This window comes from Protomyctophum bolini (assembly GCF_963924005.1).
Source record: "Protomyctophum bolini genome assembly, chromosome: 10".
NCBI lineage: Eukaryota > Metazoa > Chordata > Actinopteri > Myctophiformes > Myctophidae > Protomyctophum > Protomyctophum bolini.
In genome coordinates, this window is record NC_137871.1 from 33,905,995 (window position 1) to 33,928,720 (window position 22,726).

The following is a 22,726-nucleotide window of genomic DNA, read 5'->3' on the forward strand; positions in this document are numbered from 1 at the left end:
TCTTGTGTGATGGAGTAGGCCTGTAGGGCATTCATTTCATGGGGTGGGGGGGGGGGCGACTATAAAAAGAAGACATATGGAGATACTAGGTTTCTGCGGCGTCAGCAATAACCACACGCTTCATCCATGTCTGCAGGCGATTAGCAGCCGTACAGCACTCATTCTCTCCCAACGGGATTCAGCAATATAATCACTGCAGTTTGAGCCTTAGCTGTTCTGTCGTCCATCCGTCACACTGTGTCTGCACACGGCTGCGTTTTTCGGATTTTTTGCTGCGTTTTTCTGACGTATTTCAGAAAAAAACGCATCCAGTCTGTCACACACACACACACACACACACACACACACACACACACACACACACACACACACACACACACACACACACACACACACTGTTCTTTACTATACTTGTGTGAGGACATCAACATTTTAGGACGCCATCGAAAACATGCTGAAAAATATATGTTTTGTTTATAAATATTATGTTTTCCGGTGCACAATAACACCGACAGATAATATCAAGAATAGCAAAAGTAGCAGATCTACAAGCTCCAAACGCTCAAAAAATGCTACTTTTGATGCTTCTGTGTGGCGCTGCAGTAAGTCAAGTAGTGCCGCAAATATCAGTTCTGCTCAGAACGAACCCATTGAACGCTTAACCCATTCTGACCTGAGATCAGATTCATACGAGGTTTCCACTGGACACACACTGGTCTGATTAACCCATTCTGACCTGAGATCAGATTCTAAAAAATGTCAGTCGTTCTTCGATTTTTCAAAAATAGCAGACCTACAAGCTCGTATCGCGCCACTCGGTGGCGCGATATGAGCTTGTAGATCTGCTATTTTTCAATAGCTAAAGCATAACATGATGCTAACACCAAAATGGGTGCCCGGTCAGAATGGGTTAAACGATCATTTTTTTAAGCGTCTGATGCCTACGAGATAAAGCAAGCCAAAAAACTCTGCAGGGGAAAAACAAAATAATACGTCTGGCACGTTGCCAGCGTTAGAGGCCACGGAGAGAATGTCAGCAGGAATCATGTTGTGCGTTGTGCGTTGTCCACACCACATTAGGACAACAACACCACAACCATTATTTGGCTTAATTTGTGTAATGAAGTTAATGAACTCCATTTGCAATGGCATCCCATTTGGGGGGGGGGGGATTATTATAGATATGATTGCGTACTACTGCGTTTAAAAGCCCCAAGAGTGTTAATCTCTCATCGCTCTGGTTTTCATATTTTCTGCAAATGGGGACTAATTCAACGGATGATAATGCCCCGTGGGAGGCTTGTGTTTGTCAGCAGCGACGAGGGAGGTTATATCAGTGGTGGTAGAAAAGATGTGTCACTGGTAGGTAGGTGGGTTTCTGAAGTGTCGAGTAGGGAAACAAGGTACCATGAGCATTTCTGACGAGAAATATTATACCGTAGGTTGAGAATGAGTCATCCTTTAACCACTAGTCTCTTAGAAGTAAAAGCAACAACAAGGGTGCAAGTGCACTTTGGGCAGCTTTGACAATGGAGAGGGCACTATATTTCCACACTCCAGAGGGCCACATTGCATATTTATGTAATCTAGTAGGAGAGTGGCGACACTAGCGTTGACTCCCATTGTAACAATGGAATGCGGAAGAACGGTTTGCGGAGCGGTCTTGATATCGGAAGGTCGCTAGTTCGTATCCCCGGACCGGCACGTTAAAAAATGGAAGGCATTGAACCCCTACCATGAAATGTTCTATGAGCAGGGCCTGGCTGTAAACAAGTTCTTGAGCTTAGTCCAGTTACCCTGGGTAAACATAGTACCTTTCCTTTCCTTTTCTCATTCTATCTCAATTTACAATTTACAATTTAGGCATTTAGCAGACGCTCTTAATCCAGAGCGACTTACATTAAGCAAGAACAAAAGCATGGGAATACATCACATAAAAACATTCATCATGAAACATGTGTAAGCTAAGAAAGTAACAGTGGAATATCTATATAATGAAATTTATACGTATAAACTTTACATATATACTACTATGCTATACATATGTACTATGGCGTGCTATGACTATATACAATGCAATTCTAGTGCTGTCTACATAACATGCTATAAGTCTGTTTCAAATGCTATCTAAGTCTACAGAAGTGCTATCTAGGGTAGAGTAAGTGCTATGGGCCATGATGGAGTCTGAAAAGGTGGGTTTTCAGACTACGGCGGAAGATTGGGAGTGATGCTGCAGTTCTGACTGCCATGGGAAGTGCATTCCACAGTTTTGGAGCCAGAAGGGAGAAGAGTTTGGGACGTGTGGAGCGTTGTCCCGGCGTTTTTAGTGAGGGTACTTCCAGCTTCCCTGCGTTAGCTGATCTGAGTGCGCGGGAGGGTTTGTAGGGTTCAATCATACTTGCAAGATATGGGGGAGCCATACCTTTGGTTGCTTTGAATGCCAGCATCAGAGTTTTGTATTCTGTGCGGGCAGCGACCGGGAGCCAGTGGAGGGAGCGGAGCAGGGGGGAGACATGTGAGAATTTTGGCTGGTTGAAGACCAAGCGAGCTGCGGCATTTTGGATCAGCTGGAAAGTGCACATGCTGGTAGGCCAGTAAGGAGGGAGTTACAATAGTCAAGTTTTGACAAGACTGTTGTCTGGATTAGGAGCTGGGCTGATTCCTGGGTGAGGAACGGTCTAATTCGTCGTATGTTATAGAGTGTGAACCTACAGGATCGAGTGACAGCTGTGATGTGAGCTTTGAACGAGAGCTGACTGTCCAGGACAACACCAAGATTCCTGGCTGTTGGGACAGACGTTACCAGGGCGTTGTCTACGGAAATAGTTAACTCCCGCATAGGGCAGGACTTAGCTGGGAAGAAGAGAAGCTCAGTCTTGTCTGGGTTCAGCTTGAGGTGGTTGGAGGCCATCCACTGTGAGATGGGATAGTTCCATGGGATAGTTCCAGCCATAGGAGCAATGTTTGGAACTATAGCCCATAGGCACCCGCTTTTTTTGGTGAGATCAAAGCGTGTCACTACTCTCCAACTCTACACTCTGTTACTGTCGTAGCAACAATAGCCGATCTACAAGCTCAAAGCGTGTCTCAGTGTGACGCGTTTTGAGCTTGTAGATCAGCTATTTTTGCTATATTTGAATTGAAATCCTGAATAATTTGTTGCTATTTTTTTATTGGAATCGTGAAAAGTATATATATATATTTTTTATTTAAAAAGCATTTAGTTATAGTTATGTTAACTTTATGAACTAAATTTTAATACTAGTAATTAACCTGCGGGCCACAGCGAAGGTGGGGGCCGTAACCGTATGTGGCCCCTGGCCCGCCAGTTGCCCATGCATGATCTAAGCTAGCTCACAACCTTGTGAGCCTTATATGTTTGGACTAATTCATGTATTTATCGCACATTGCCAAGGTTTTTCCTCTTTCAACCCTTATTTTGAAGAGCCAAATATTGTTGATGTCTCGCTCGGTGCAGAAAAAACCCCACCGGGAGTATCACAGCGCCTCCTGTCGGCGGTTGAAAAACCTTGTTTTCACCAGAAACGACATTCATTGCGCCGATTTGGAGATACAGGCCATTGAAAGCAGCATATAGCTAAGATTATGATAAAAGTCGCTGATGATCGCTCGCTTCATATTTTGAATGAGAGGCATGTTGAAGTCAGAAATGAAGAGCTTAGTATATCCATCTGGTCAAAACCACGGAGAGCTCCTTAGATTACGCGCGCCGAGCCTTTCTTTGTGAACGGTAAACAGGGCAGTGAACGACAACGCACATGCGCGAAAGAGCAAGGAGTATGGTGCAGAAGGAGAGGCCAACTCAGTGTGTACACGTCAGTGTGTACACACGTCCTAGTGTACACACTAGGACGTGTGTACACGTCCTAGTGTGTACACGTCCTAGCAACCCGTCGGTTGGATTAGTTATGACGTTCCCACACGTCGTACGGTCTAAATGGGTTAAAATGGCCACTGTCACACTTTACACTGGGAAGCTAACGGGATACAGCTATCGATGCGATACGATCAAAACATGGATTAAAGAATATAAAGCCTAGAAAATGTAGGCTACGGTTCTGGCGGGCTGCTTATTTACGGTTACTACGTTTCTGGTGGGCTTAATTGGTTAATGTGTGTTTTGTGATAATATGTAAAAATACGAAATTTACATTGTGAATTTAATCTGTCAAATTATTGTAGTAGTGGGGTTTAAAAAAAAAAATCTTACGCCTGAGATGCAGTGGAGGATACAGAGTATACAAAGCACCAAAAAAAGAGGTTGTTTAAAAGTACCTAAAGATTTTACAGTACCCGAGTAAATGTACTTAGTTACTTTCCATCGCTGGGATTATACATTGATTCGCGTGTGTGTGTGTGTGTGTGTGTGTGTGTGTCCCATTGAAAAACGACCTGAGCGTTTGTTTCGGGAGCCATATTTCACGGTGACTCACGGAGAGATGGGACGACTGTATTGTGGGAGATAGTAATGGTCACGTTCACTTTGAGAGTTTTAGTAGCCATATTTCCCTGACCTCAAGAACTCCAGTGTTATTCATCTTGGGGCGGGCTGACTGCGACTGGCCATGGGATGAAATATATGCCAGGCCCTTGATAAATGTCCATGTGTGGGGGGGGGGGGGGGGGGGAGGGAGAGAGAGAGACGTGGGGTAATCTGTGTAGCATTTTATTTATCAGCATACAACATGGAAGAGCAGGTATATCGTTGCTGTCAGGCAGACACCATATCTCCATATATACGTTTTATGGTTTTTCATAAACGATCATACTACAGCTTAACCCAAAAGCATCAAAAGTAGCAGATCCACAAGCTTAAAACATCGCGCGACGCGCTTTGAGCTTGTAGATGTGGTAATTTCGCTGTTTTGGAATCAGAATCCTGGAAAGTACCAGTTTTGGCTGTGTTGTGTGTACAGTACACATTGTGCCGTCAAGGAACCCCAGATTGTCAAATGTTAGTCCACCCCGTGGACGGACCCCCATTTGAAAAGATATGCCATGCAGTTTAATATGCATTCGGTCCATTTCATGACACCTAAGGGTCTATTTGGTTGCTAGCAATCAATCAGGGCAATAGGAAAAAGCCACAAAAAACCCAATAAACATATGTACACATTGTACAGAGCGCCAAGGAAAAGATTGAGAATCACTGCTCTACAGCTGAAGCCTTGGTGCACCATCACCACCGTCACCACGGAGATGAACACCGCACCCCCACCGGTCACACTGATGTCAGGAACAACGCATCCCTGACCAGCCTGGCCCTGAGCCAATCACCGCACTCTAAACTCAAGTTCACACACAGGGAGAGAGAGATGGAGAGAGAGAGAGAGAGAAGGGGAGCAGTGAGAGACTTGCCCAGGGTCAGCTAATCACATCCATAGTTTATCAGAAAGCCAGTGTCAATCAGACAGAGGGAGAGAGTGAGGTCATGGACTGAGAATGGAAAAGGGCTTCACTCTGCCAATTATGTCAAGTGTTAGAGGAGTGACTCAGCCATGAGGACCTCAGGAGGAGAGAGAGAGAGAGAGAGGATAGAGGGGTCTGTGAGAGAGAGAGAGGCACAGAGAGAGAGAGGCAGAGCACCAGAAGCGGAATAAAGTCGAGCTCATCCAATTATAAAACCTGATTAGCCGTGTCAATTAAACCGTGATGGACGTCCTTTCAATTATCCGTCCGGCTTCATGGAAATCGATGCGCGGAGGGCAGCAAAGGGCCGCGAGCCGCCGAGCGGGCGGCCTCCGCGCCTAGAGTGGGGTTCGATCGTTGCGCTGTCACACCTGGTAGCCCAGATAAAACCTTACGTCAGCGATGCCACTGATAAAGACCCAGGAGAGATTACAGAGCAGACAAAAGGCAGAGTGACAGAGAGGGAAGCGATAGCGGAGACAGAGATGCTTGTCTGTGTTTTGGTCAGGGATGTTATATGGAAGGGAAATAGACCATATTGGATCTTTGCATCAGAGGTCACCTCGCCGCCTTTTTGATTTGAGCCCTCGGAACGGCAAAACACACGCAAGGCCATGTTTATGCTCCTGAGTAGTTCTTTAACTATTCAAGTGCTTCAGTAGTCGGTACACATTTGAGGTATTTGTTTTTACTTTGGTTGAGTTTCTTATACTTTAGTTTATACTTATACTCCACTACATTAAATATTGGCAAATATTGTACTTTTTACTCCCCAAAAAATATTTGACAACAGCAGTTACCTGTTAACCTGGCAGATTAATATTAAGACAACATACATTAACCATTAGACCCAATACTAGAGCCCCTCAAAAATAGACGATATACAGTACATGTATAAGCTCATATCGCCACATCTCTCCGAGGGAGAGAGCGAGAAAGGAGCACACACAGACAGACAGACAGACAGCAGTGAGATTTGGATGATTATTACAAAACGTACATTAACCACTTCAACCGTACATTCCGACCATTTGAAAATAGACAATCTACAAGCTTGTAGATCAGCTATTTTCAAAAGATTTTAGAACGTGATATCCTGCATAATGAGTACTTTACTTTTGGTACTTCAAGTACATTTTGATGACAGTACTTGAATTCCAGACTTGTACTTGTCTGCATTGTAGTATTGATACTTTCACTTATAAGTAAAATTTTGAGTAGCAGTCAGACTCAGTGTGGGGATTTGCATGGCGGAAATCAGCTCTACTATAACCCAGCGGATGTTGGTTGGGATGTGACATATTTTAATGAACATCCTGGCGCTATGGCATGTTTCTGCCACTGTGTATACAGTCACACACCCGTTTCCAGTCACTCGGCAGGAAGTGTGCGTGTGTGCATGTGCGTGTGCGCAAGATTATTTTAATCTGTATTTCCGAAGCGTGCGAGCGCACGTGCTTCGGAAATACAGATTTGACAAGTTTTAATTGGTGTTAATAAACCTGTGACTGCACAACGGCACAATTTAATTAGTGGAAATGCTAAGACTCTAGGTGGGAAACGGTCAAACACGCTGGAATGTTGTGTTCTGTTTCTATCTCGCCTTCCCGCTGTCTTGTCTTTCTCTTCCTCTTTTTTCCCCCATTTCATCTCATTTCATCCATTCGTCCTTGTACGTCCCCCCCCCCCCCCCCCCCCCCCCCCCCCCCCCCCCCCCCCCCCACCCCCCCCCCCTCCCCTCCCCTTCACCATCACCACCACCACCCCTGAAGAATCCATTTCAGTTCTTTCCAAACAAAGCCTCCTGACATACTAGCGGTCTTTAAAGAGAAATGCCAGAATCTATTTCATGGGTGATTATCTCAGGAAAAATCTGATACCTTAAGTAGTGGGATCAGGGCTGCCGTGTGTGCGCGAGGCTGTGAGGAGCGCCCATCATATAATGCTTAGAGGCTCTGCTGACATGTAATCAATTGTGAATGACCGGCCGGGCCAGACACAGCAAACTGCAGATCATGTGTTGTCTTATTGACATCATAAAAGCCTTGCAGTATGTATGTAGGCTACTGGACGTTCTCACGGGACCAACCTCTTACCTTTAGCTCTCTCTAGCTCTCTCTCTGAGGGATTGATTGAACAGGGCCTTGGTAACAGAGACATGCCGGTTACATTCCCCACCGTTGACGTCCCTGGACGGCATTTCAAATCCAACACTTAACCCATTCTGACATGAGATCAGATTCAAAAAATGTCTTCTACATCCCGACAGTTTTCCATTCTGACCTGAGATCAGATTAAAAAAATCTCTTCTACATCCTGACAGTTTTCTGAAAAAGCTATGTTTCTATGTCAGTCGTTTCAAAAATAGCAGACCTACAAGCTCGTAGCTATGAGCTTGTAGATCTGCTATTTTTCAATAGCTAAAGCATGACATAATGCTAACACCAAAAGGGGTTCCCGCACAAAATGGGTTAACCGCCAGTGACGTCCCAGATGTCACTTCAGGGTTTTCATTGATTACGCTAGATCTTACGAGCTCTTCGCCATCGTATGAATGCCTCTACACGTAGGTTGATAGGAAACCGAGAAATGAACCGTCTCAATGTAAATATATTTACTAAAATGCATTTATCTCGGATTCTTCTTGTGTTTTTGGTCAAAACAAGCTTCATTCAACTAAAGAACCAAACCGAATGATCTACTTCCTACCCTTCTACTACCTTTCCCTGCCAATTAGTACTTACTTAACTTCGGTACTGCAAGTATATTTTCGTGCCAATATATTTGTACTTTTACTCGAGTAAGATTTTGAATACAGGCCTTTTATTTGCAACAGTCTTTTTTTTATATTGTGGTATTGCTAGTAAAAGGAATCAAACTATATCTCATCGTTTGATTCAGGGCTGGTGGTGGAGAGAGGGGTTTAAGTGTGAACAGAGCCCTCACAGCCCCACGAGCAGCTGTCGAACAGAACAAGGTCCGACCACGGCTGCATCTCTCATTAACGTCCCCACATCCAATTCTCTTGGAGGGCTAAAGGCCAGTGACCCACAGCCCAATATTTGGCCCTCCCTGCCTCTGCTGTAAATGTGAATGAGGACAAAAACGAACAACACCACCAGTGTTGCCAGATTTAGCGAGAGGAATAAACCAGGTGTATGAAAACAAGCCCAAAAGAAGCAACTAGGCTACGGCTATTTCAAAATAGCCGATCTACAAGCTCACAACGCGATACAATGCGACACGATGTGAGCTTGTAGATCTGTTATTTTCAAAAATAAAATCTTGATTTTAATTTCAAGCTCTTTGATTGATTGATTTATTTATGGGGGAGGGGGGGGGGGGGGATTTTGGCAGGGAGACACGTCTCCAGTCGCCAAATTGAATGGCTGGATAATTGAAATTAAGAGTTTACATCGTACACATAAAGCATGCATAAACGTTTCCTTAATGCTTATATCTGGTTTCAGTATTCACGTATAGTAAGTACTCAAAAATGGAAACCAGATCAAGTGAAGTACCTCAAGAATTGTACTCAAGTGCTGCACTTGAGTAAAAGTACTTAGTTGCTTCCCACCCACCCCTGCTCTTTGTCTCTCTGTGATCCGTGCGGTTGGCTCACCACACTCGGCAGCCTCCAGCAGCTTAACCTCTGCGCCACGCACCTCCATTCCTCACAGCCCGAGTGGCTACATGTGCTCCCTCTCTGCTGCTGCTGCTGAGTAGACGGTGCTACGCCCCTGTTGCCCGTGGACACCATAGGCTGCCGCAAAGCCCCCTAGAAAGAGCCCCCGCGACCAACCCAACCTCCGCCACCGCACACAGCCGTGGACAATCCCATTTCTCCCTCAATATGTGCACGCACACACGCACACATACACCACACGATGATGGTTGTCAAGGCTTAGCAGGCATCCATCTCCCTGCTTTTTCAGAGAGACTGAATAAGGGTTGCCAGAATTTCATAAGCAAATCCCCTCATTTGTTTATGGTCATCCTCTGTGATTGAAGAGAGTTTGTGTGTGTGTGTGTGTGTGTGTGTGTGTGTGTGTGTGTGTGTGTGTGTGTGTGCCCATGGGCGCCCATGTGTTAAGTGTTCATTTATGTAATAGCTACAGTGTTTATTTGATGCAGTCGCTCTGCATTGCCTTGCCGTATGCTAATCCTGAGAGGATGCTTAAGGAAGTGGTGCTTTTTGATGTCTGGTGGCTGGTCCTGGACTCCATGCCTCGTCTCCTTCCAGACTGCCGGAGGGTGGAAACCTTGTATGTCCAAAACTGTTACTTTTCAGGAAAAGCGGAAAGGAAAGAAACTGTTCCAATGGACCTACAGATGTGCTATTCCAACACTTTCCTGTTCTTTTCCTGCATTTCTTCAGGAAATACTTGTTTTCCCAAGGTTCTTTTCACTGTTTAGCCCTGCTAATTCTTCTCTTTTGTTCCTGAAATCATTGTAAAAAATAATCTGAAATTTCTGAATACCATTTACAACACCTTAGCAAATGTCTCACTGGCAATTTACTGACAATCCACTGTCTTGTCAATGGCATGACATCAAGTGACGTCAAGCCCACAGACGCACACAAACCCTTGTGATCTTATATATAGATCGCTGTTTTCACTATACTTTTACGCAACACTCTTGTATGACGAAAGTCATTAAAACACACGCAAATATGGAGATACAGGGTTTAATGCCCGACGGCAGCAATATTTAAACATTTCAGGAGAGATGCAGTGTTTCGATGCAGAGCGAGAAATGTTGAGTTGACGCAGGGCCATTAAACAGACCCTCCTACACAGATTTTCTCAGGCAGCAGACCTTGGCAAGGATGGTGTAATAAAAATGCTAGTGCAAATGCAGCAGTGGGCATCGCTATTTATTCATTTTTTCTTTTTCATTTTTCTTAGTCATTCAACTTTTATTCAAACATACGTGGTATGACATTGAGGGAGAGCTCCTCGTTTTCGCTGCCTGGCCAGTTTTGCAGCAAAAAAAAAACCGAGGAGGAGATTATTACAAATCAAAATCAGGCTCTCGGTGGCTGCAATGAGGGCATTCTGATTTGAGCAACTTAAATCTGCAGTCCGCAACTTATTTTAATGACGGGAAAAAAGCACTGCAAGTACAGAGGCTAACACGGGTTCCAGTTTACTATAAGTCTAAATGGTCTACTCTACTGTAAGTCGGTGCTTCCCAAACTTTATTTTTAGCTCAAGACCCAGAAGACAAATTTTGACGTAAGCCCCGCCCGGGACCCCAAACTAGTGAAAATAGCAGATTGACAAGCTCATCTTTGCGTCACGTTCTGGGCTTGTATTCAGTATCTGCTATTTTTCACTACTTCTTGAACTTTGTTTTTATTCATTCATGGAAATGATTAATGATTTTATTTATGAAATTCTTTAGAAAAATGTTTGTGTTGTTGTGACTTATAGATAATAGAGTGGTGCCTGTTGGGGCGCTGGCCTACTTGGAACAATGCAAGTTGGAAATTATATTATGTCTGTGCCCATATGGAGTGTTATTTTCAGGCATGCCCAAATATGGGCGTCTTCTATGCAGGTCAGAATGATGTCAAAACAGGCCAGCTCCATATTGCATTTTTAACTCGCAAGTAAATATCTTGCTTAATTTATATCTAACTATAGATAGATAGATAGATAGATAGCTTTATTGTCATTCAGCAGATACATAAATTGCATAAGAGAACGAAAATCACTGGCTTTTAGTATTGTGGGAATTATTGCATTAGATATGCATATGTTGCATTATATTTTATACGTGCATGTATGTGTGGTCAGTGCCATCTGGTGGACATTTAAGTCAGGGCATGATGTGACGCACTTTCACTTTCAGGAACTTAGATGTTTTACTTTAGAGATTCCCAGTAAGGTGGGGTTTATTTTTACATATGTGGTGGGGTGTCTTTAAAGTAGTTGGGGGGGTTTCTGTATTTTTCTGTGTGTGTTTAGGGGGACGTTTGGGATTATATTATAGTATTGTTTTACCGTGAGATAGGTCCACTGCGCATGTGCGACAGGAGATTTTGTGTCCGGTGGTGTGTGTTAGAGCATTCTATCTTTGAGCATCGCGTGTGACAGCCGGTAAGAATTCATGAGCGTAACAAACATACCATATTCATTCGATGTACAGTTATTATTAGTGATATTGCATGGTAGTAATTGTTGTTCTATTTGTTTGTGTTTCCTTCTGTAGGTTTATAACCTGATTTCGACTGATTTTGACTGATTCTGATTGACGTTGTTGCAGTGTGTAGTTGTGTGTTGGTATAAATGGCAGCACAACAATAAACCATATAAAAGACACTGTTATGTCGAGTTGTATCCTACGGTCCGATGCCAAAGTATATCCAGTGCAAGGAAGACTATATTAGTTGCATAGAGTAGTGTGTGACTGGGTAGTAAAACGTACAAGTATGCTAGTTTAAAAGAGAGCTAAAATACTATATAGATTTTAGATTTTAATAGTATTTTAGCTCTCTTTTTTAACTAGCATACTAAAAGCCAGTGAAACGACATTTCGTTCTCTGCTGAATGACAATAAAGCTATCGATCTATCGATCTATCTATCTATCTATCTATCTATCTATCTATCTATAGTTAGATATAAATTAAGCAGGGATATTCACTAAAAACTGTCCCAGCAACCCAAAACATGATGGGTCCCCACAAACCGTTTTGAGGAAAAGTGTTTTATTTAAGACTGCTTACCAATTCAACCCCTTAAAAAAAAAAAACCTTCTCCTTCTCCTTCTCCCTCCTGTCCTGCAGCGGCGGGCAGGCCGGAGGAGGTGGCTCTGTACGTCGGGCATGGTGGCGGTGGCGCTGTGTCTCAGCCTGCTGCTGGTGGTGGTGGTGCCTGGTTGTACCGACGGCGCAAGGAGGGCCTGGACGCAGACGTGGCCGACTCCTCCATCCTCACCACCGGCTTCCAGCCCATGGGCATCAAGCCCAGCAAGCAGGTGTGTGGGGCACCGCACAGGCCGCAGCGCAGCAGCAGACCCCCCACCCAACAGCAGTACGGAAAAACACACTGTTCTATTATATGTGCTGTCCGTCTGTCCGTCTGTCTGTCTGTCTTTCAGACCCCCCCCCCCACCACCCAACAGCAGTACGGAAAAACACACTGTTCTATTATATGTGCTGTCCGTCTGTCCGTCTTGTCCTGTCTTTCAGACCCCCCCCCCCCCACCCAAACCAGCAGTACGGAAAAAACACACTGTTCTATTATATGTGCTGTCCGTCTGTCCGTCTGTCTGTCTGTCTTTCAGACCCCCCCCCCCCCACCCAACAGCAGTACGGAAAAAACACACTGTTCTATTATATGTGCTGTCCGTCTGTCGTCTGTCGTCTGTCTGTCTTTCAAGACCCCCCCCCCACCACCACCCCCACCCAACAGCAGACCGACCCCCCAAGGAAAACACACTGTTCTATTATATGTGCTGTCCGTTCTGTCCGTCTGTCTGTCTTTCAGACCCCCCCCCCCACCCAAAAGAAGTACGGAGAAGAAGAAGACCGTGTTCTATTATATGTGCTGTCCGTCTGTCTGTCTTTCAGCCCACCCCCCCCCCCCACCCAACAGCCAGTACGGAAAAGCACACTGTTTCTATTATGTGCTGTCCGTCTGTCTGTCTTTCAGACCCCCCCCCACCCAACAGCAGTACGGAAAAGCACACTGTTCTATTATGTGCTGTCCGTCTGTCTGTCTTTCAGCCCCCCCCCACCCAACAGCAGTACGGAAAAACACACTGTTCTATTATATGTGACTGTCTGTCTGTCTGTCTTTCAGACCCCCCCCCCCCCACCCACCCAACAGCAGTACGGAAAACACACTGTTCTATTATATGTGCTGTCTGTCTGTCTGTCTTTCAGACCCCCCCCCCCCACCCAAAAGAAGTACGGAGAAACACACTGTTCTATTATATGTGCTGTCTGTCTGTCTTTCCAGACCCCCCCCCCCCCCACCCAACAGCAGTACGGAGAAACACACTGTTCTATTATGTGCTGTCTGTCTGTCTTTCAGACCCCCCCCCCCACCCAACAGCAGTACGGAGAAACACACTGTTCTATTATATGTGCTGTCCGTCTGTCTGTCTTTCAGACCCCCCCCCCCCCCCACCCAACAGCAGTACGGAGAAACCACACTGTTCTATTATATGTGACCAGATTTGACTGAGGGACTGCCATTGGATTTTCGTTTTTTTATGTCATGTGAAAGCAGGGAATCATATAGCTTCAAATTGACATACCTGTATTGGTTGTTCAGTTTGACCCACCAGTTTTGGAGATATGGCTTATAGAGTAATAATGTCTTGCAGAAAACAGTGAGTTGAGAAAACAGGCTTAAAAGGTTCACTTCTGTGGTCCCTAACATTACACCTAGCTACATGTTTAAGCATTTATATTTACATGTCGATTTCAGCTCTGACACTTATTTCAGACATGCTCTAGTATGTGAAGAGTCTGCCTGTGCTATTGACTCATTCAGGAGAAAAAAAAATCTCTGGTGAAAAGCTGGAATTTGCGCGATGGCAGGCTCTTAGTCAAATCTGGTCACATATGTGCTGTCCATCTGTCCGTCTATCCATCCTCAGACCCCCACCCCACAGCAGTACGGAAAACACTGTTCTTTATACAGTGTCTGTCTGTCTGTCTGTCTGTCTGTGTCTGTCTGTCTGTCTGTCTGTCTGTCTGTCCACGGTGGACCATTCATCACCATGGAACACATTGATCCCTCATTAGTGTACGGTCGCGGTGGTGTGGTGAATCTGTTTATAGAGGGTGCTAGTCTGAGAGAGATTGATGATGGAGCGTGTGTGTGTGTGTGTGTGTGTGTGTGTGTGTGTGTGTGTGTGTGTGTGTGTGTGTGTGTGTGCACATATGTGCGTGCATGCGTGCACATATGTGTGTGCGTGCGCATAGCTGCAGGCCTTGGTGCCAGCTTGTGTGTGTGACACTCAATCAGCGTGCATTTCTCACAGGCAGGTTACACAAATGTAAGCGTAAGCGCTTCTCATGGTTGGCCAGGTTTATTTGGGTTGATGAACTGGGTTTAACTGAGAAAGGCTTCTCACAGGGCCAGGGCCAGACAGTTATTATTAACGGTATTTGTTTTGTTATTTACACCCAAGATCATGTGACATCATCTGCTCTTGGCTGGACTGCATGTCTCAGATGTGTTGCTGATGACTGTGTGTTCATCACGCACAAAGAAATCCTGTTGCCAAGGCTTTTCTTTTTTGATACTGAAGATTACCAATATATACTGTTACACTAAGCAACTTAACCGCTTCATACCTACTGTATACTTGGTTGACCGGATGTCCCTCAGGGCTCTACTGGTTTTCTGTATTAATTCAATATCTTTGCTGAAATTAGCTGATTGAGACGCACCAGGAGCTTGTGTAGATGTTCTATTTTCTGCTAAAGGTTTTCATACTGAGTTTTCCCCAAATGGGGCTCATTATTTGGGATGCACGATATATCGGTCATCGTATCCGTATCGGTCATATTGGCCTTAAAAATGCGGTATCGAACTGAACAATATATCTCCTCTGTCTGGTGGAAACATCATCATTATTTATTTACTTATTAACCCATTCTGACCGGGCACCCATTTTGGTGTTAGCATCATGTTATGCTTTAGCTATTGAAAAATAGCAGATCTACAAGCTCATATCGCGCCACCGAGTGGCGCGATACGAGCTTGTAGGTCTGCTATTTTTGAAAAATTCGAAGAACGACTGACATTTTTTAGAATCTGATCTCAGGTCAGAATGGGTTAATCAGACCAGTGTGTGTCCCGTGGAAACCTCGTATGAATCTGATCTCAGGTCAGAATGGGTTAATTATGTCCAAAACTGTTCAAATTCCAAAGTAGCAGATCAAGGTCAAAATGCGTCGCTTTGCGTCACGTTTTGAGCTTGTGTTCCTGCTACTTTTGATGCTTTTGTGTGACGCTATATAGTATGATCAAGTAAGGGTGTTAACCCATTCTGACCTGAGATCAGATTCATACGAGGTTTCCACGGGACACACACTGGTCTGATTAACCCATTCTGACCTGAGATCAGATTCTAAAAATGTCAGTCGTTCTTCGAATTTTTCAAAAATAGCAGACCTACAAGCTCGTATCGCGCCACTCGGTGGCGCGATATGAGCTTGTAGATCTGCTATTTTTCAATAGGTAAAGCATAACATGATGCTAACACCAAAATGGGTGCCCGGTCAGAATGGGTTAATTTACAAAAAAAAAAAAAACACAAATAAGATATGGAGATACAAGGTTTCAGCCGATATCCCCTAGCCATTATGTTGAGCCAACTAATCGTTGACAGTGGATGACGTACCATACTGCCTGCCTGCTCACTTTGATGCGACGGATCAACTAGTCTGTCTGACTGCGTGCTGGATGGAGATTCAAGCCATGTTGCAAAACAAAACAAACACAAAACAAGCCTTTGTGCTCCGTTCAGTCTCTCCCTCGCAGTGCTGTTTGGAATTGATTGTGTTGATGTTGGAGAGAGAGAGAGAGGGAGGGGGGGAGAGAGAGAGAGGGGGAGAGAGAGGGGAGAGGGAAACGGATAAATAGAGACAGAGGGAGAATAAGATAGTGTTGCCATGTCGACTTATTATAAGCAAGGTTGTTGCAGTTTTTTGGGCTTGTGTGTCCAATGTTTGTGATTATTGTGCAGGCTATTTGTCCACGGACCTCCTTCTGAAATTATAAATTGTGCCAGGGACCCCTATAAAATGTAGCAATTTAGCCATTTAACAATTTTGTTCCTCCATTTTTAAATGAAAATAGCACATCTACAGATCTTGTAGATCAAATTGCCGATGTATATACGTAGGTTTAAAGTGCTCTTGGCCTAGGTCGCTTCTTTTGGGCTTGTTTTCATGAACCAGCCAAATCTGGCGTGTGTGTGTGTGTCAGACAGACAGACAGACAGACAGACACACACTGTGTGGGGAGACAGAGACAGAGAGAGGAAGGCGGAAAGCGACTGGCTCAGGGTGTTGTGTGTGTTGTCAACAAGCAGTGAGCATTTGTATTTGTGTGAGAGCAAATGTGTTGTTGTATGGTATGCCAGATTGGATCATTTCTCTCAGCGTTGTGCGTGTGTTGTGACAGCTTTACAGGATATGACTGCCTGCACACAACGCACGCACGCACGCACGCGTCTGTGCATGTGTTGAGCCCCAAATACTCTGCTGTTCCACATTCATACATTTTCTTTATTTTCTTTTTGTTGTGTGTGTGTGTGTGTGTGTGTGTGTGTGTGTGCGTGTGTGTGTGTGTGTGTGTGTGTAGGGCTATAAGTACCAATTAATTTGCATGCAATATTCGATAACGTTGTTAAATACCTCGATAACGATATGACTCGATAAGGTTAAGTTTAGCTAACTAAAGACATATTAATTAAATATGTAAAACAAATATCTAGCCTAACTAAAGGCAATATAATGCCACTGGACTTTGACTTTCAGTTGCATTATTGCGCATAGCCTAAATGCAATAGTAATATTAGGCGTGCTGCCATTCAGGGTGGAAAGTAAAATTGTCCTTTTGGATTTGGGGAGAAGTAGTTTCATGAGGGGCTACTGGGAAGTACATAAACAGAAAACGTTCAGTTGAGAGGGGCGGGGAGGAGCAGCCGTGCTCATATCAAGTTGAATGTTCACAGTGCTTTGCCGATGGGATTGCTCAATTGGCAAATAGACATAATAATATGTAATTTCTCTCGTGATATGTGTACCTTGCATGATCATACCTTGAATGAAGGTAGGTAAAATCTTTGATATATCTTGGAGCCTTAACGTGTTTTCTGCTGGTGTTTTGCCCCCCCCTACAGAGAACTCTCATCTGCTGACCATCCAGCCTGACCTGACCACGACCACCACCAGCTACCAGGGCACGCTGCGCTCTCGCCACGACAACACCGCCAAGTTCTCCATGAGCAACGGTCTGTTCTGGAAAACCCCCTAACCCTTATTTTTTTATAATAAAAATTATAAGGTTTAGAAACTTTTAGTATTAAGACCTAAAAGTATTTTAGCAACTTAGGCGTAGGGTTACTTTTAGTAGCAAATTCTGATTTGAGCTCAGTCTTTGAACACACCATGGAACGTCTTTACGCCTGCCTATAGGCTACTTAAAATTATTTAGTTTTAAATATTTGCTTACGCTACTGTGGTATAGGAGACCAATGTAAAACTATATAAGAGGTTAATAGAAACAAACAAAACAACTAATCACTGAGAGGCACAAAGAGGTTGTTTTTCTCTGGTCTCCTATTAACATTAATTTGTCAAATACTGGATTATTGGCTCAGGAATGCGACAGATCTGCTTTATTGAAATCCCGAAATGTAGCCGTCTTCGCTATGTCGGGTTTCCACCCGACAGCAACATTATACAATATGAATCCCAAAAAGTAATTTCCGCAAAGAGTAGAATGAGTCACTGTTTTTAATAACGGTAGGAGCTTTCAGAGACTGCAGCATGTGAGGTGAAGTCTCGCCAGCATACATTTTACAGGGCATACTGTACAGTGCATTTATAAAAGTCTGGAGGAGTCTATATAAATGATAACCTTGGTTGGTCCTTATCATGGCTATATTCCTGTAGATGTCGTATATTATACTTATTATAGACACTCTTAACACAAGTCAGCCAGCCTAGCCACGCTGCTAGTCTGCTGTTATTTCATAACAAACGTGAAGGGAGATGATGGCTGGCGAGATTCAGAGCGGGGTAATACTAAAGTAACGGGCCCTTCACTGTAAATGTAGGTTTCATGTTGGGTCAAATTGATAAACTGCGTGAGCCACGCATGTTTTACACGGTTGAACAATTGAGCTTGTCGTGTGCAAACGTAGTCTTCTACCTCTTTCCTCTTACCTGTGCAGTCCTCCTGCTTGTTGTTCTATTGTTCCAAATAAATTATTCCATCTGAAAAGTCCTTAATTCAGCAACAGCTTCCAACAACAACAACAACAACAACACAAGACGCTAACTGAAGCTGTGATCATGTTAAAATGAAAAGAAAAACATCCACTCGTCTCAACCCATGCACATGCAGCTGGGCATGCAGCGTTGACGACGTGTTGTCTCACTCTATCGCCTGTAGTCAATTAAATTGTTAAGCTTCCCAATTACGTGTTTAACAAACTACACTACAACTAACCTACAACAGAAAGTGTAACATTTTGAGTCTCTATACAGAGCTTAAAATGAAACAATTACTTTGTAGCAGTGAGTGACATGAGGTATTTGTTTTTTTCCTTAGACAATTTAATGCAGACATAGGCCAGTACTTCTGTGTCTGAATGGGAAAATCTTATTTCTGTGTTATTCAATATATTACTTTAGCACAAAATATAGGCTTTTCTAAACCAAGCCCTCATTCAAAAGTTATGTAGGCTGTCATTGTATCTTCTGTGAATTAACTCACAGTTTAACCCAGTGATCCTCAGCCATTTTAATTTCAAGGACCCCCAATTAAATGTATCTGAATTAGTCTCGGGCCCTAGGGTGACAGGGTCCTAGGTTATTTCATTATGATTTCCATCTCTGGACTCGGACCCCAATACATGTTGCAGACATGTTTACAATATTTTGTATAACAGTAGCTAGCTACTTATGTTTTGTTATTGGCGGTGTGAGTTATTGCATGAAAATGTATAGTTAGTTAGTTTATTTTTTTCACACAACCAGACCTCCACAGAATCACACGGAGGAGGCTGGGAAGGTGAAGGGAGTTTGATAAGAGACAGCTGCAGGAACAGTGCTGTGACCAATGCTGAGGCTGAACATAAAGAGTGCTTAAAATATAATTAGATTGAGGGCGTACATGTTTGTGTTCACTAGCGAATGAGAATGAAGGGAGCTGAGTTGAATGTGGAGAGACCGTCTGACTGCTGTGGGTGTATGTTATGAATTTAAATTTACTATTAGCGAATAAGAATGAAGTCAGAATAAGTGAGGCGAGCATGGAGACCCTGATTGCCATGCCTATACCTGAACGCTCGATATTACAGCAGGAATGAAACATTAAAGTGGCACTGAAATGACATTTTCGATCATTTTATTTTTGAAGGTTCAGTCTCGGTCGTATTCTGAGTATTCTCATGTATTGTCCGTGTACAGGCCCGCTGCTGGACCCGCTGCCCGCCAACGGCTCACACACGCTGCACAACGGCAAGCTGGTCGCCCCCGGCGACCCGGCCGACTTCGTCAGCAGGCTGTCGTCCAATCAGGGCTACTTCAAGACGCTGCCGCGCGACATGGCCAACACCTCCTTCGGCACCTTCAACTTCCTGGGAGGCAGGCTGACCATCCCCAACACAGGTGGGCTAGACGGACATTGTGCCATCTTATAATTAGTGGGGACCTTATTGTATGTAAGATAAGGTTGTAAATGGGTGAAGTGCTCCTTAACAGAATGTGTTATTTAGTTTGTTTGATGAAACGACGGATGACTGACAATGCTACTCTCCTACAGAAAAAAAAACTCTAGCGACATGAAATTATGTGCACTGGACGTGTAATGGGAGATGTAGTCTTTAGCTCAATTCTAAGCTTGAGAGTTGTAGTCAATTTGTAGGTGCCCTCTTTGGATAACTTTGTACCTTTTTCACCGTCCGTTGATGGTCCAAAACCATGTGAGAAAAATCACTGGTCGAAGAGATTTTGTGTAGAGCGAGGAAAGAAGGAGCCAACCAAGTATAGAGCCCTGAGGGACATCGTGAGCATTTCCATCTTTTCCCCACCGTCCACCAGCATCCAAGTTCAATGCTGTACTGTTATATCCACCAGCATGAAAGGATTTTAAAATGACACATGGCCCCCAGCTTATGAAAGTCACAGAAGCTGTCTTCAAACTCTTATCCAAGTCTATTTATGAGTGGACTGTATTTTCGGCAGTCCCGTCCAAGGCCCCAGAAGATGCAGACACATTGTCGTTCAGCTCTGGGTGTACGGTAGGAAAGTGCAGCAATGTATTTATTTTAACTGCACAGAGAAAGGGCTCATGCTTGCTTTAAAAACATGTACAGCAATTCAGAAGAGAGTATGAGCATGTGGCGCCTTGCGGCTCACAGTTCTAATTGTGTTTACATCTTCCCAGTTATGTCCATTAGGATTATAGGAATGCAAGGTCTAACTCTCCGGCTTTGTCTAGTGTCAATACTATACGTATGCAGGGAAGCTGGGTGATATTGGTCATTGCAAGTATTGCTACGGGCTGGGGCGGCACCTGTCAGCAGGGAGTGTTAGATGAGAGGAGTAGGACGGAGGCTCTACGTCCTCCTGGTAGGGGCTCCTCACTGGCAGGCGAGCCAGTACGATGTCAGCAGGAACAGCAGTGACAGCACAAAAAAGGAACACAAGGTCTAACAGTCAGGTGGCGCAGAGATAAAGCACCATGCCCACCACTGCGGACTCTACGCTAGGCCCTCAAATCCATCACGATGCATCCGGCTTTGGCCGCGCGGTAATCTTTGTCATTGCATGTACCCCTGTGGGCTGGGGCCGGTAGCTGTGAGTGGGAAATGTTGAACGGGAGGAGTAGGACGGTGGTGCTGCGTCTTCTCGGTGGGGGCTCCTCACTGCCAGGTGAGCCAGTGGGGTACAACATATGCCTCGATTGCAATTAATGAACGATTCTTTAAAGAAAATAAGAAAGTATAATACAGGATTAAGTGGTACATCATACTAATTGATTTAGTTGATCATAAGATAATCTGTTACAATCTTTTCATGTTGATTCATAGATATGAAAGGAAAAATAGTACCCTAGTACAAAAGCAGTAGCAACACAGACATTTTTGGTGAGGAATTAAATTGCAAGGAAAAGGGTGGGGTAAAACAATTATCGGCTACTCACCCACCGCTGTTTTCCAGGAACTCTTTGATTTCACCCAAAAGTGACAAAAACAAAACGCTTCAGAAACCTAAACTCTGCCCCCGCTTGTTGGGACGTCACTGTGTAGAAACATGTCTTCATATTCAGCTGACAGCTGCTCCGGCAGAACCCTGAATGACCCGTGTTTGTTCAGCGGAGGAGGAGCGGATGTTGTTTACGGATGTGGTGTCAGCAGTCATTACGCAGATCAAAGCCCGCCACTTTTTGCAACATATGGCGAACAACGCCAGCGGTTAATGTAGGTAAATTTGGGGGACATCTGGGTCACCTTTGCATTGTGCGCCGAAAGCCTGTGTGACGGCGGGTCATCACAGGGCCACCTTCTGTTGTCACAGACAACAGCTTGTGATGGAAGAAAGTACTTATGTTTTAGATACCCTCTGTAGAAATAGTCTGTTGCAGGAACAAGTTTGGTGTTCAAAATTTACTTGAGTACATAAGTATTGGCATCAAAATGTACTTGACCCATTTAGGCCTGACCTCGAAATAAAAATATAAATATAAATCTTATAAATCCTCAAAAATTGCAGACCTACAAGCTCGTAGTGCGCCACTCCCGCCCAAAATGGGTTAAAGTAAAAGTACTCATTATGCCGAAGGTCCCATTTCACAAGTTTTAAAAGGCATAAAAATCCTTTGAAAATAGAAGATCTACGAGCTCATAATGAGTCACTTTATGGCGCGTTATGAGCTTGTAGATCGGCCATTTTCAAATTGCCAAATAATTGAGGTCTGAAGTGGCTTTGCAATAATCTAAATCTACAAAGTAACTAGTAACTAATGTTTTCAAATAATTATAGTGGAGTAAAAGTGCATAATCTTCCTTTGAGATGTAGTGGAGTAGAATGAAAATTGGAAATACTCCAGTAAAGTTAAAAAAAACACCTCCAAATTGTACAGTACTTGAGTAAGTGTATTTAGTTACTCAGTGTATTTAGTTACTGCCTCCATGCAATGACTCTTGTCGCCCACAGCCGCACTGCATATTTAATTAGACAAGCACCCTTTTCCTTCACTCTTATTCTTTTTTTCTATAATTTTTATCCCACGATTTTGCAACCCATTTTTCACCTACACTTCCTCTGCCAACCTGGGGGTGGGGTGGGGGGGGGGGGGGGCAGCAGACTGGCCTCATACTTCCTTCACTCTTATGAAGAAGACCTCTTCTTCCCACTGTTCGTTCAAGTTGTATCGTTTGTTTTTTATTCTTCTTTTTGGCCCTTTTCTTCTTTTTTTTTGGGCTTTCGCCTTTATTTTATTCGTTTTTTTTATAGAGGGACAGAGACAGTAGTCTGACAGGAAATGTGGAGAGAGATGGGGGGGGGGTGACATGCAGTAAAGGCCG

The 22,726-nt window shown here is 44.0% G+C and overlaps 1 protein-coding gene across 1 annotated transcript in view; it reads left to right on the plus strand.

Moving 5' to 3' along the window:
- Positions 1-22,726, plus strand: part of unc5a (unc-5 netrin receptor A) — a 254,892-nt gene that overhangs the window by 185,430 nt on the left and 46,736 nt on the right. Inside the window, 6 exon segments of the mRNA XM_080774795.1 lie at positions 12,225-12,259; positions 12,261-12,311; positions 12,314-12,454; positions 12,456-12,471; positions 17,309-17,419; positions 19,605-19,805. Coding sequence (XP_080630921.1) covers positions 12,225-12,259; positions 12,261-12,311; positions 12,314-12,454; positions 12,456-12,471; positions 17,309-17,419; positions 19,605-19,805 — 555 coding nt within the window.